Source organism: Tyto alba, unplaced genomic scaffold (genome assembly GCF_018691265.1).
Source record: "Tyto alba isolate M040663 unplaced genomic scaffold, T.alba_DEE_v4.0 Super-Scaffold_13, whole genome shotgun sequence".
Taxonomy (NCBI): domain Eukaryota; kingdom Metazoa; phylum Chordata; class Aves; order Strigiformes; family Tytonidae; genus Tyto; species Tyto alba.
The window spans coordinates 26,267,813-26,283,713 of record NW_024881275.1 but is presented as its reverse complement, the minus strand read 5'-3'; the positions used below and the strand labels follow the sequence as shown (position 1 = coordinate 26,283,713).

At 37.6% G+C, this 15,901-nt stretch overlaps 1 protein-coding gene across 2 annotated transcripts in view; it reads right to left on the bottom strand.

The window, feature by feature from the left end:
• Positions 1-310: 310 nt before the first annotated feature.
• EFNA5 (ephrin A5) overlaps positions 311-15,901 on the bottom strand; it is a 218,763-nt gene continuing 203,172 nt past the window's right edge. For both annotated transcript variants that reach the window (XM_042787895.1, XM_042787894.1), the window contains 3 exons: positions 9,930-9,995; positions 9,463-9,543; positions 311-4,510 (listed from right to left, as the gene is read on the bottom strand). In XM_042787895.1, coding sequence (XP_042643829.1) covers positions 4,389-4,510; positions 9,463-9,543; positions 9,930-9,995 — 269 coding nt within the window. In that variant the 3' untranslated portion in view covers positions 311-4,388. The remainder of the gene's footprint in view (positions 4,511-9,462; positions 9,544-9,929; positions 9,996-15,901) is intronic.

The window sequence follows — 15,901 nt, the reverse complement described above, 5'->3', positions numbered from 1 at the left end:
GCAAAGGTGATGATGGAAACCATGTAATGTTCCAGCACTTGGTTGACAGTTCCTTACCCTCCTAAGTATTAGAAAGAGATATGAACACATAAAAAAAGGTGAAGAGCAGAGCAGCCAGGCTTTAGATCAGCCAGGATGTTGGTAGCTCCAGCTCTAGATAGTCAGTCATTGTGTCCACTGCATTCTTCACACTTACCCGCTCATACACCTCATTGCTTTTCATTGCCTACAAATACGCAAGGTAGGTAAAAATAGACCCCAAAATAAAGATGTAATTAATTGAACAAAAATTTAGCCTAAGAGAACCAACTAAAATGATGAAAATCTTTAATTTTATTTAATTGTACGGACACATGTATATACAAATACAGATCTTATGGGGCAGGTTGGGGTTTTTTTTAACATTTTCTTTTTAGTTCATATAATGTAAGCATTTCAAAAACAGCACTCAATGAATAAGTGCAAAGAAACTGCAAAGCAGGGCAGTACAAGCACAGGACCACACTGAGCTGGACTTTCATACCCAGATGCATACACAATAAGTGTCTTCAATGGGGTGTCAAGAGTAAGCATGGAAAGCGGATTTCGCAGACTCATGGGTAACCTCCAACATGCCAGCATCTATTAAACTGTACAGACAATGGCAGCAAGTCTATTGTAGGGAGATTTGTCTCACATCCGAGAAGCTCGAGGGCAAATGCATGGGAAAAACTCAGTGATGCCAGACCAGAAACAGATCTGCCCATTCACAGCTCCGAATTAAAAAAGGAGAGGAGGAAGGGCAGGAAGAGGGAAGTGTGGAGGGTTGTACATGAAAACTGGTGATTACAAAATCCAAGTGTAATGAAAGGAGAAGAGTTAACACTCTAAGCCTCTGAAAGTGACTGAACCCTTACTCTCACAAGGCAATGGATTAAGTTCAGTTTTGAGGGTTAGGAGTGGGAATCAACAGGTACAAATACAACCATTTTCCTTTCACAGTTATATAGGAAAGGAAACAATCTACTCATCTACTCTCAGTACCTCCCAAATTTGTTTCTAGTTCTTTTGGAACCAAGTACATATATATATACATATATCGCACATGACACTGGCAAGATCCTTTCTGGAAAAAACTATTCATGGAAACAAAACCAGAAGGAAAACAAGAGGGGAAAAAAATAAAGAAAAAAAAAGAAACAAACAAAATAACAGAAGAGTTGTTATATCCCCAAAGCCTTTTTAGAAACAAACATGATACAAGAGAACAAAAACTAACATAGAAACCACAGGGCTCCAACATCAGACCTTTAAACACTGCGGACAAAACATTGATTATCAAAAGTCATGTTGTTCCAGGTCTTGACATTGTGAAGTCTTGCAATAGATGAACAATTTTCAAAGATGAGTCCTGTATGCTGCAGTGTCATGGCCACTTGTCTCTCAGTTCTCAGCCATGATCACACTTGATGCTTCAAAGCTCTGTCTTGTAATCAACGCATGATTTTAATATCCTGAAAGTCTATTGTTCTCACTTACAAAAGACATAAGAATCAAATTAATACTTTATTATCAAACACTATATACAACAGAGGTTGCTAATAATACAGAATTTAAAGAACATAGTTTTAAGTTTCACTTGTCTTTCCTTTGCCATCCAAGTAAGTACAGTACAAAACAATATTCTAAACTAACACAAAATGTTACCTTGTCTATTAAAGGATACACAGTATCCACTAAACTGACTGATCCCTATTTTCCCTGCTTGACATTGCAATAACCTTGGCAGCCAGGAGTGGAGGTCATAGGGGTAAGTAAACCACCTAGGCTGAGGGAGAATTAGTCCCTCAGACTTGAGCTGGGGCAGATAAAAGGTAAGGGGACAGAAATCTCCTTAATTTGCACCAACAGCTGCATTTAAAGCATCCAGAGATTTGCAACACAACACAAAGTCCATCAGCATTTATGTACTTGGCATGACTGGGATTGCCTGATGCCATCAAGTCTCAAACTGAAAGTGTCTGGTACACTACCAGTCACACCATGCCGGGCAGTGCAGGGACCTGCCTTGCAGCTGCATCACTCATGATGTTCCTCATCTACCCAGCAGGGCTCTGTAATAAAACGAAAGGGTCAATTTCACCACGAGTAAAACTAATGAAAATCCTTTGTTGTGGATAAATGTATGTCTTCAACTAACATCATTCAGAGACAAAGGATGAAAAATGAAGTCACCATTTCTACATTAAATTGGTGCTACTGGCATGACTGACTGCAATTGTGATGAATAATTTTAATATGCTTACCTATCATGCAATATTATCTGTAATCTGATTAATAATCCATTTGATAAGGTGCATTTTGATTAAGATCACCTCATCCAAAGCTTTTTAATTCCTACAAGAAGTATTAGTGTGGGTAGCAAGCACATCTACATTAAAGAGGGAGAAGTACCACATAGCCTGTAATGAGATGAGGACTTCCCTCACTGTTCAGACTGCACAACTTTATGGTACGCACCTCACACTAGAGGGAATTTCCTACATTCCTCCTGTAAGCACAGGCCCTGCATTAATGACTGTGTTGTATGATATCATGCAAGCCCAGATCATACTTCAGCATGCATATACCTCCCCTTACATCTTAAATTTATTTCCCTCCTTTCCTCTTTTTTGAATAGCGGGCTGCTTCAAGTTCTGGAAAGCTTTTCTTCATTAAAACAAAGTCCACAAAGTGCTGTCCATTAACAGTATCACTCAATTTTGTTACGGCAGACTTTTTCTTCAGAATTAATATAGAAACCCCTTGTTTTGCTTGAATTCACTCTGTGTTTTGTTTCACATTTGATATAATTATCACAGTTTCTGAAAGAAAAGCTCTGTTTCAGTCTTGGTCTGATACTTCCCCAATTATGCTTAGCAGTCCAAATTTCATGGCAGCCTAACCAAAAAATACCCCAAGGCTTGCATTTCCTGGCAAATGACTTTTCAAAGTTCTACATTAGCCAAGGCTCAGATTCCTTAAACAGGGTCACTCCTAATTCCAACAAACAAGACAGTCCCATTTCCTAATTGCATCAAGGGTTACCACTTCTCTCACATGTTTAAATAGGACAAGCATATATACTCACTCTCAGCATAAAGTATATCTAAATAATGTATTTTCTATTCTAGTGGATTTTTAAAAAAATATTTTGTTAAGTCTTTGGGAGCCCATCTAGTTTATCTCCAGCTGATAAACATGTTTCCTCTACTCTTCAAACTGTGTTGGAAGGGGAGAAGATGAAAAATCAACACTTGATTTTGTATTCCACACTTCTTTTCTTTCCCCACACCAAGCAACGCTACTAGACTGTCTTGGTTTCTTCTACATGTGGTTTATTCCCATGATTGAGGAACTTGCGGAGAGACAAATCAAGAGCACACTGGAGATCCCGTGTCCCAAACATGTTTCCTCTGGCCACTGATGTCCTCTCTTAGCAGGTATTAACACCCAGAGCAGCATCCAAGGCTATCAGCTACTAAGTCAGCGCTGGGGAAGGTCACTTTATTCTCAAAAGTGCCTCTGCATTTCTAGAAAAAAATTGTAGCACCACGGTGATTTGTTTTAAAATAAAATAATCCGGTGTGCATTATCCCCTTAAAACGAAATAACAGAGGCACTCACACCCCCAGTGAAGTTTCCTAAATTTGACCTTGCCTGCTGTGTGCTAACATTCCCAAATACTAACTTCTTACCAAAGACAGCATTTCTACTCATGAGCACAAATTTTATTGTCAGAGATGCTTCAAGATAGTCCTATAAGAAACATCATTTTTCCCTTTCAGAAGCCTGTTCATTTAGAAACTCCTGGAGGAAATGGTGTTACAGATAGTATATCTATTCTTGATATTTCCCCTCCAGTCCTGACATGGTGACACGAGATCTTGCATGGTCGTCTTACAGTGCTGAATGAGAAGGCATAAATATTGTATCAGAGAGAAAAACTCTCCCAGGCTTTCACTCACTTTCTTTATCCTTCACTTACTGTATCTGCCACTATTCTTCCTTGTACACATACGGATGACACAGTGAGCTAACAGAGGTGACTTCTTAAAGGAGAATGCAGAGGAAAATAAGAATCACTAGTGTCACTATTATAGTTTGGCATTTTCATTTGGAGTCCTTTTATTTATATGGAGGGGTTAAGAAAGTCACAGGGTAGGTAGGGATGGGTGCTGAAGCTAGTTATCCCCTTCAAATTTTTGCTGAGTTCAGGCTAAAAGGGAGAAGAAAAGGGAAAAGGGAAAAATAACAATTTGACATCTGCAAAAACAATGAAGTCCCTTTCCTGGGATAAGCAGTTAGGTGGATCTTTGATGTTCCAAGACCCTGATATTTTCTGCGACAGGTTGCTGAAGCATACTGTGCTATAATATCAAAAGCATTGCCAGGAGGAACAATAGAGTTGCCAAAAGCCGGATGGGTATCCTTGGTGTCTGTGCCGCGTTCTCACCACGGGATGGCTCGGCTGATTCATGTACAGTATCATCTGTTCAAACAGAAAGCATACATTCCAATGAGATTTTGCATCCTTAATAAACTCTCACTGAGCCGACAACTGTAAGTAGATTTCAGTGCCTTTATGAAATAGGGCAATGAACCTTGTGCTGTCATTGACTTTCACAAGCGTGTAATACCTCATTATGTAACCAACTTGGGGCCAAGTTCTGTGTTTCTTACTGGCAAAACTCCCACTGAAGACCAGAGGAGCAGAAAGTAAGTCTGATTTCAGCAGATTGAGGAATGAACGATTCATCTTCTAAAAAAACACTGTAGCTCTGGCTTTGGATGGCTTAACAGATAGCACTGTCAATAGGGAGGCAGCTAAATAAAAACACCTGATTTTCAAAAGGGCTTGAAGAAGAGTTGGACATGCTCAGAATTAATTTTGCAATTAATCTCCTTACTGAGTTACAGATTTTGGCTCCTGAATTTGAAACAACAGCCTGTAAGCCCAGGAAATACTTTCTACTTCCATGTATAAAATTTCCACTGAAGCACATTGCATCTGGGGATGTTCAGGGGATATAAGACCAGTCTCCTATTGAAACAGAATTTTAAAGGATAATACGTAACAACCTCCAATTTTATAGAACACATTCTTAATCTGGAAAACCTCACAGGTAACAGACTACTTTGTATGGTACACAAAATACAGATTCACAAATATGCTGCTAAAACTAATGAAAAAAAGAACCAGCTGAGTTGGGAAAACATGCTTATACATTAGTGGCAGGAGAAAACACAGCAGCAAATACTAAATTTATGATACCTTATAAAGCTCTGTTTAGCTTTTGTAAACTATAAATCAGCCTTAAAGCCACAGCTTGCAACATAAAAAAAGGTGGGTAAAGTCAAATTCAGAGCTTTCCATATCCACAGTTATCTAATTTGGCTATTTTAAAAGTAATCTGTCTGAGGCTTGCCATAAAAAGTCAGCTCTGGGTTTGAATTTTCTTAGTACTAAATGAATGAAATAAGCTAAACCTTTTTAGGAAGTGTGAAGTGGCCTCAAAATGTATTTGTAAGTTATTTTAGAGTGCCTAAGCTTCCAGGAAAATTAATAGTATCTCACTACTTAGTGAAATAAGCTTTCCTATTTTATGAGAGATGCCAACATATCTATGATGTATCTGTTTTGTAGCTCCCATCTCAACAAATTTCACTGCTGGGATTACAGTGTGTGAGAGCTGTGCAATTCCAATTAGAGGCACTAAGGGAAACAGGAGTCAGGACACTGGGATCACCATACTGCTTTGGCATGGAGCCTTTCATGTTACTTAGCTTTAGCTAGAAACAAGCTCCTTTCCCTTCATACCCCTGACACCTAGCACGAAAGTACGTAGAGCTCTTAGCATAATTTAGACTAATAGGCTATTCAGCCCCAGTTTGGTTGCACATAAAGATGCACAGTAAACCAGATCAGCAATTTATCACATTTTTTTTTTCCAGCACTTATTGATGCTACAATTGCATCAGACTTATCAACAAGTCTTTGGTGCTGCTCAAGGCAAAAGTATGAAAAGCAAGAACTGATCGGCTGTAAATACGTTCATGTTTGTAAGAACAGAACATCACTAGATGAAAGTCCCACTGATGTCAGTGGGAAAGACTGACTGGAATGACTGGTTACAGCTCCTCACCACGTACAGCAGGAAGACACTCCCAGGCACTTTGGCACTGAACAAGGCCCTAATATTTTTCTTCCAGAATTGTTCCAAAGGAATCTAAACATTTCAGTGGATGCTAGCTACTGAAAAGTGCCGTTCCAGTGGTTGTCAATACCAAAAGTCATTTCACATTTAATTTCTAAGTTACACTCTTGTACACTGGTGATGCTGCAATGAGAATGCAGTATTACAGAAAAGCAGCTTCCCCATTAAATCATACTCTAAGATGTTAAAGGGAAAAATATCCCTGTTCTAACTGTCAGCTCTACCTCCTTTCATATATTTAGTCAGCTCTTCCCAACTTCGAAATGTTTACTCACTGCTGATGAACTAAAACTACAGAGGAGAATGATCTACATTACCTTCTACTTCTTGCATCATCAATAGAATTGCAAATAAGTCTGAATTTGCAACATTGAATGTCAACAGTTTTGTCCTAATTACATCCGTGAGTCAGTATTAAAACACAATAGGGTAGAACTAGTGTAAAGCAGTAATAAATCCTCATTCTCTTTGACTATCAGATACTGCCATGAGTGCGACACTGGCCACTGCTAAATAAACTCAACGAAAAAGCCCTAAGCTAAAAAGGTTACTTCTCTTAAATGAAAAATATGGAGATCTTCTATGATATCATTTTTATAAAGCCATTCTTCATAGAAGAATTATTTTTCATGTAACATTAAGGGGTTCTTTTCAAGAAATCATTTGGGTTTTCTGTCAATGGAGTCCCATGGTTTCTGCACTAGTATATTTAAGCACATGATTCATCTGTGGTTCTCAAGACCACTTTACAAATATGATCTTCCCTGGACATGTAGAGTTTTAACACTGCACAGTCTTTAATGCTTGAGGAAGAGGTTTTACTTTATTTTAAACACTGAAGGCAAGTGATGGTGAGGCCAAAATTCCCGACTAAAATCTTTAAGGTCACTGCTAAGGGCTGGGAATGCCAGCAGTAATTAGAAAAAAAAAATTTGACAGCCATGAATTTTCCAGATCACATAACTTTACATCACATGCTTCAGGTATAATTTTTTCCAGATATGCACGGCTGCAAATTTGCTTAGGGACTTTTTATTTTTATTATTAAGGAAGAAGAGAAGGGGGGGACAGGAACAGGGCCAATTACTTTCAAAATTCTGTGTGAATGTGTGATCTCTCTAGATCCGTTTCTTAAAAAGTCGTGAACAAAACCAGTGAAACTACAAGGGTTCAAAAGCCACACAAATGGTGATTTTTAAAAGAAAGGTGACAGTAAGTAATCTGCTCAACATGACCTTCCTGCCTTGCAATTCTTCTGTGTGCTGTGGAAGAAGACAGTGGCAGGCTAGGGAAGAGCACAGAAGTAGAAGATGCACATCAGAGGCAGATAAATAAGTACATGACACAGATCGCATGCAGCAAGATCCACCAAGGCAGTGGCAAATCTAACAGCTCAGTATCATAAAAGTGTGACAGCAGTTGGCAGATCTGGGAATGATTGATTATCTGATGGTGACTGGTCCAAATAATAATGCAAATATACACTGATGTCAGGAGTGGGAACTTTTTGGTTCCAAACCTTGTCGTTAAAGTTATTGTTTCCTCCTGGTAGCACAAACAGTATTTAATCTCAGACTGCAGGATGCTCTTTCTATGATTTTGGTTCCCTGGTTTGCCTGGTGCTTTCTAACGATATGCTTTTGTGATGGTGCTAGTTAGGTATAGCTATTTAATTGGAAGTGAGTAGCACTGCTGAGAAAAAATGCTCAGCAAGTTCACTAAAATCAGGCATTTATTACGTGGATGATCTCTTTTGCAAAGCAGTAACAGGATAAATACACATTAATTAGCCCATGTTCAACCAAATCACGAAATGTAAAAATGTGCATTGAGTTTCTATACTTATTGGTTATCTAGAGACAAGGAAAGATCACCATAATGCCTTCTGTAAAAAAATGTTGTTAATAAATGTACAAATGTACCTAATGTAAATGCACCTTCCTTACATTTAGATTTATTTAGAGAACATCTTTGATTCTCAAAACCAAAATTTTTAGGAGAGTTCTGAAAATCCTCTTAAAAATAATGTCTATTGTGTACCCATAGGTAAATAATTAAAACTGGATAACTTGTGAAAGTCTTATTTATACTGCAAATATCAAAGAACAAAGAAATAGAATGCTGCTTCATACCAAAGGGGAAGCCTCAAACACAGTAAGAGGAAAAAAACCCAAAAAGATCTTGGTAATCTGTTCTTCAGGGTATATACTAAATGATATGTGTGTCATTTTTTCTGGTATAATTTGTTTATTTAACTGTGTGTTTTAATTATTGAGGCTTGAATACAATGTGTGAGTAGTGTATAGGTACATATAAATCAAACAGTTAATAAGTATTGCAAATAATTTTCTACATATTCACCTAATTTTAATGTCATGAGCCATCCTGTTGAAGTTGGTGGGATTACTCGCACCTCTAGAATTAAACATTTATCTGTCCTAAACATGAGCCATACAAACAATACACATGCACTTTCTCCACAGAGACACAGCAGCTTGATTGATGATGGAGGTTAATGTAACTTAGCCCTGGGCAGATGAGGGGCTTTATCATAGCAAGCATTATTCTTTAGGATGTGTTTTGCAAAAAAAGACAGGAAAGTCCCCCAAAACTTAAGTTTTTTTCAATAAAAACAGAACAAGAATTTTTATATATCAGAGAGTGTGCATGCATGTGTGCATGAACATATGTAAAAATGATACTTTGTCTAGCCATATATACATACATATATATAGATATGTATCATTTTAAAGGACTGATTTCTTACTTAAATATTAACTCTGTCACTTGCATGCCCGTGTTGTGCACCAGCATTAAACAAGCAGTGGTTCTCTTTTTCTGAAAGTCTCTTGAAACCACATAATAAATTGTGTCCATTGACTTTATTTCTAAAACTTTGGGCCCTGTTAGTAAACAGAGCGTTTTGCCAACATGCTGGGTGTTTGGCTTGGATGGTCTTGTGACTCCAGGATACTGGTGAAAATTTTACACTGGCACACACCATATTTTATTAAACCACATCACCTAAAAAGCAAATAAAGCAATGTTTTTCCTCCCCTGAATTACAAGGATATAGGAAATACACAATAAGCAACATTAGCACTGCTAGAAATGTGCAAAAGCAGAGCAGTTGTACCATGCAAAGCATGCAGAGAGAAGAAAAAAAGTACTGAAGCACCACAGGGATACACGCGTTTGTTAAAAGAGATTTTCTAAGCATACTAACCTGCTGGTTCTAATGAATTTTCTACTTTGTCGTTAACATCGAAAACACGATCATGAACACCTATAGTTTTCATACAGCTGTCTATAACAAAAATAGAAATAACAGCCAAATATGTTAGTGAGACATCCTTAAAATCCCCACTTTTTTTTCTCTTTTTTTCTTTTTATTTACTATATAAAATTAAGCATATTTATAAAGTGGCACTTGTCCAAATGCCAGTATAGTCTTCCATTTGTACAACAGTTTAAGAAACAACAAGTTAGCAACTGCCATGTACTTAAAACAAAGCTTTATGAAAAATTATAAGAAAATACAATGAAAATAGTAACACAAATGTTGCTGTACAGAACAGATACACAAGATTTAGCAGTAAAAAAAAAAAAAAAGGATTCACTGCTGCTTACTAGACCATACAGTAAAGCATGCGCTACAAAGCCACCCTCGAAAGCTTAATCTAAAGAACTTACTTGCTGGTCGCACAAAGACCTTAAGCTTTAGACAGGATCTCCTTCCGTTATCTGGGATTGCAGAAGCTGTAAATGGGGAAGAAGGAAAGACAAGGAGAAGAGTAAAAGAGTGAAAATGAAAATCATCTTTTGTGCTAAAATAAAATATCCTTTTTCTTCCCTTCATCTGAAGGGCTGGACAGATTTCAGCCTCTGCATGCAATGTCTTCAAGTGCACAAAGTAGCTTGACTATGCCAAAGCAGGGATCGAATGCAGATTTTATTCTAATTGCTTTTTTTATTTTTACATGGAAGAAGTGAAACACATGGTATTGTCAATTTTTCATTATCTCCTTTTACCTTTCCACACCTTTTTCTCAAGAGATTGTTTAATATGGTTTCTGCTGTAATGCAGGAGTCTACGCTGAAAAATTACACTTCAGAATAATTAAGATCACTTAGAGAAAAGCTGGTCTTGAAATACTAGGCTATAGGCTTCAGCAAAAAAACAAAATGACACTCAGGGTGACAATGTAAAAAGCATAAATAACTATGTGTATACTCCCACAAAGGAAGAAATACACAATGTTAAATTCCACAGCAAAGTCAGCCTCCATACGCTCCAATACATCTGCCTTTGTTGAGAAAATCTTGCTTTGGTCAAAACATGATCCCCCATGTTATATAAGTAACAATCCAAAACCAGCTTATTCCTTTTTCTTCCCTCCCTCACCATTTCCCATGCAAAGTATTTAATTTTTAGAGTACTTACTGTATTAGGAGGAAAAGAATATGTGGAAGCAACATGTCTAGCACGAATGCAAAAGATCATACACATAAGACTAGTTTCAGCACCTACTTATTTCCCAGGAACAAGTGCTGCTGTGAAAACTTCCTTTCTAGAACTGTGCTTGCCTCAAAACACATGATCATAGGGAAATATGCCTGCCTGTCACCATAGCCTGGATTCACTAGTGTATTGTATGCCAGTCTGAACACATTGGTAACTTTCATCAATGTCTGCAATTATGAAATTGTACATTGGTCTGCAGTTCAACATGCACACTAGCAATCAAGCAACTGGACACAGACATGCAGATCTTCACTTGTGAAAGACCATTCATATACACTTTTTTTTGCCCTTGCAAAAACCCTCAAAAGTTGTAGCTGAAAAATATTGCCTGAAGGACTGCAAAGAAATTTTTATTTCATTGCATAGTCTACCCCATCACTCAAAAACCTGTGTATTAGAGCAGAACAAGTTGTCTTTTGCAGCAAATAGCAACTATTGGAAGATGTCTTGATTTACAAAAGATGATTGGGCTAGCAAGATGTTAGTTTGTTCTGTTTATCACTGTTTCATCCATTTTTATTAATTCTGCCCCTGTTTGTGACAAATAACTAAAATGATTTATACACAGACATGAATGCACACTCTTTATCTTCATGCTAAGCTCACACTTGAAAGGCTTCTCAATTAACTTGAAATAAATAGTCTTTGACGATGTGTTTCCAAGCCAGGCAACAGCTTACTTCTAGAAGAACTTACTAAGAACTAGAAAATTCAGTACAAACACAAAAAAGGAGCAAATTAAAGAGTCCAACACAGCTAAGACTGGTTCTGCACCTGTTATGAAGTGCTTGAAATATTGTTTCCCTCTTTTAATCAAAACACAAAAGTATGTAGAAGTGATGCTCCGCCCTTCCCAATGACAAGCATTTAAGAAGTGTTAACAGCTGGCTTTGCTATAGGCTCTTACTAAATCAAAGTCAGAAAAACTCCCTCTACTGACATTTACAGTAAGTGGTGTGTTATTTAGGGCACAATATTTGCAATCTGTGGGTGTATTCAGGAAATTGTGTCCTCTCTGTGGCCCTCTGAATATACACAATGGGCTAAATGCTTTGCTCAGACTAAACAGGCAGTTGTAGATTTCTCAAAAGATAAGAATCACATAGTCACTACTACATTACTAGCATAAAGGTGGAGATAACATTTGCAACGTTAGCCAGAATAGAGTCCCTACAGTAATTTTATCATTAACAGAATTTTCCTGCTCAGAAATTATTTCAGAAGTGCTTCATGACACACATTTATTTAAAGGTAAGTTTTAGCTTTGATGCTTACATGCTGTTATTTATGTCTATAAAATAAGCATGTTTTGCTCACTGCTGTTTATTAGAATACTCTGTTAGTCAGTGACTAACTAGGATACCACTAACTAGTTAGGATAGGTAAGTGTTAATAATATTCTATCTGGGAAAACAGAAAATTAATGCTTTGCACATATAAAGTTTATGTGCACATCATACTAGCACACATTTAAGACCAAACAATAGCTAGTGATTGGCCATGTTCTTTGGAATAAAAATATTAAAATCTGTTCCCTGCTTAAATCTTTTTCCACCAGCCCTCATACAGGTTTACAACTATAGACTATACCATGAACTGCAATCCCTCACAGCAGTTGCATTTAAATCATCATCCCAGAAACTGACTCAGTTTCAGTAGTAAGTATGAAAAAGTGTTTTTTTCCCTTCCAGGGAAATCATGTACTGTCATTGTTTGCAGTAAACCCAGAAAGATTCCTCTTTAATCAGTGTTTTACTCCTTCAGAAGGAATAATAATGAATAAAACTAAATAAATCAAGTGACATACTGTTTTGCTCTCACATCTGCCTCAACAACTAAGACCAAGGTGATGAAGGGATACACTGAAACCTCTTTGGCCTTCCTGAGTGTCCTGGGTTTGAGTGAGTGGTGGGGTTTTTGGTAGCAGGGGAGGGGGCTACAGTGGTGGCCCCCAGTGAGAAGCTTCTCAAAGCTCCCCCAGCTCCAAGTCAGACCCACCTCTGCACCAAGGCTGAGACACTTAGCTGCGCCTCTGCAATAACACACTTAAGAAGGGATCTGGGAAGAGGAGTTGGAGTTGTGAGGAGGAGTTGCCGCATCTATGTGAACACAAAGGTCAGTGGAAGAATGGAAGCGAAAAGGTGGGGGAGGAGGTGTGCTGGAGCAGAGACACCTGTGGTGAGGCAGGATATGATGGCAACAGCTGGGATTTGTTTTTTTTTTTTTTTCCCCCTCGTTTGGCAACAAGCTCAAGATACCTTTTCTCTGAATGTTAGGCACATAATACTTGCCCTCTACTATGGAAAGCCAAGAGTCCTCATTAAGTCTGTGTTTTTTTGTAAGTTAATGACTCGAAGCTTTAACTCAAGTTGAAGTTTGAAGTCCTATCCTTCTACATGAAAGTAGCTTTAATGACAAACTCTTGATGAATGGGACAAAACTCCAAATCAGGGTGACACTGTTGACAGCATTTGACTAACAGCTACAAACACCAAACAACCAAAGCATCACAGTAGAAAGGATAAATGGCACATATTAATATTTACTAAGAATAAATGCTAAATATGCTTTTTCTGGAGCAGAAGTAATGCTGCAGCTAGGACCTAACAAATGCTGAGGCTTACATGAAGAATTCTGTGGATCAGTTTGAACCAAAAATCCTCTATGAAACTGACTGCAACTGGAAAAATTCATGTCTTGACTTCAGGACCTAAGGGTAGGAAAGAGCAAAGCATTACCAGAAGAAAGTCCAGTGGTTTTAAGTTTAAAGCAAAGGTGGGTTTACAACAGAGCACAGTCTGGCAAACTCCACGATACTCTCTTGTACACTTGAAAGAGCAACGTTGCTGAACTCCGGAAAAGAGAAAGAGAACTGCTCTTTGTTGGGTGGGATCTGTTAAAGTTGCTTCCCAGGTAGACCATTGCTGTTGTTGCTACATTTCACTGAAATTAGCTATAGCACAAGAAAATACATCCTTTCTAGGTGGTAACAAGAGAAATTTCATTCTCCTTTATGCACAAAACCAGGTTAGCCCCTAAGGCTTTGTATAAGGATCTTCTATTTGCCGATTTTAAAGGTGATATTAGCTATAAATTAGAGGCCAGTTCTGAAAGCAGGAAGCCTCTGATGCTAATGGAACCTGTCCCAAGAAACACCTTCCACTTCAAAAGCCAAAATTCACAAGAAAATAAAAAAGGCAATTGAAATTTTGCTGCACAACAAAAAGCAACCATTGAAAAAACAGATCACTTATACAGAGTGAAAGAGGTTATATCCTCTTTTTTCCATGAATTAGAATAGAAAAGGTCTGACTGGTTTAGGTTGTGTCAAGAAGAATCACAATGTAAAACAGAAGAGGAACACTGCAGTATTGCTAGTTCCTATATGTCCTTACAATTCCTATGATACTTCACTCCTCCCCTGCCCTATCTCACCTTTACCAGCAACTGAATGACAATCTCCAGGGTCTCTCTTTTAAAGAACATGTTTTAGACTTCAAAGTTACACAAAGACATGAAGTCAGAAGGAAGTGCAGACCAAAATCCCTCTGAAGTCACAAGGTGTATAAAAACACCTTGATTATAAAAATAACTGGTTTGGTCTCTTCTTATTTTTTTTTTTTATATTTTATTTTTTATTTAATAGGAAAATTCCATAATTGAGAAGAAATTCATGTCATGATCTCTGTATTCTTGAGATGAAAATTCCATTTCCAGTAGTTGAACTAGAAAAAAAAAACATGCAATGAACTACTACACATAGGACTAGATCCAAGCTGGATCCAAAAATGGCTCATACAGACAAAGTAGATGAGAAAATTTCTCTTCTCTGAATCACTTCTGGTTACCATTTTTATACCCTGTAAGGAAAGGAAAGAGAGTGAAGGAAATTATTCTCTCCTCATCTAGAGCCAAACCATAAATATTTCAGTATTTGCTAGCTATATTTAAATACTGAAAAAACAAAAACCAGCTCCCTTCATCCCACTCCTAAGCAGTTCTCTGCTAGAAAACACATGGTACATTATTAATATATTAGATATAAATAACAGGTTAGGTCCTCCTCAGTCTGATAAGGCTTACAAGAGTTATTCAGTGACTGCAGGAGGCCACAGATAAACAAAAAGTAACATACAAAGTAAACTGTGGGTATTTTCCCCAACAATTTTGCAGCTGAATTTACTACGTTAAATCCCCAAAACTCCTTTAAAGGAGTCATCAAGATATGGCCCAAACAACCAACAAAGTAACTAATTAAAAAGAAAAATTATAAAATGGAAATAGTATTCAAATTTCAAAAGTAACTTGGTTATCAGGTCCTGTTAGTCATGTGACAAAAGCTGTAATTAAGTATTTTCTTTCCTGAGACAGGTAGCAGTTTGGCTGGCGACTATCTGAGGCTCAGTTTCTAACCTAAGAGCAGGTTAATAGGATGTCACATTAGAAGTGTCTCAACATCCTATTTACTGGTATTCACATGTAATTGGTTTCCTCTGCTTGCCTCGTCACTCATTCTTGGATTTCTAATTACAGCATTGCACCTTTTCCTAAAACACAAGTCCTGATATAGGAAAAAAAAATCATAAATGCAATTCAAATCCTCATTTAGCACTACAAATATATTTAATATTCAAGGCACAATCCACTATGGGCCCTATTAGACAGCAAAACGGGAACCATTCGGTGTACAAATAGCACTACATTTATCTAAGTCACTCAGACAGCATCTTTGTTTTAGAACAGAGGGACACTGGTAAAGGAGCATCCTTTCTTTATGCAGAAACCCAACAACCCCTCACCGCATCTCCTCGCTGCCCTGATACAACATGCTGCAGATACTCTGCAACTGATAATTCTCTTACTATTTTGTATCTCAGGTTTCTACTACAAGTTCACTTGGAGTATTCTCTGAAGGATTATAAAGCAGTGCTCATGAAACACTGTGAATACAAGTCTGCTCTCACTACTTTTTTGGAAACTGTGATGAATGTTTTCTTCTGCTCTCTGCTATGTCCAGCAAACAGGGTCTCCTTGTAGAGAAGATCTGAGAAATCACACCAAGATCTACCTCAATTCTTTGCAGATATACTACTACCAGCACCCTCTGTGAGTTAACAAATATTGGCACCAATAAGTGCTT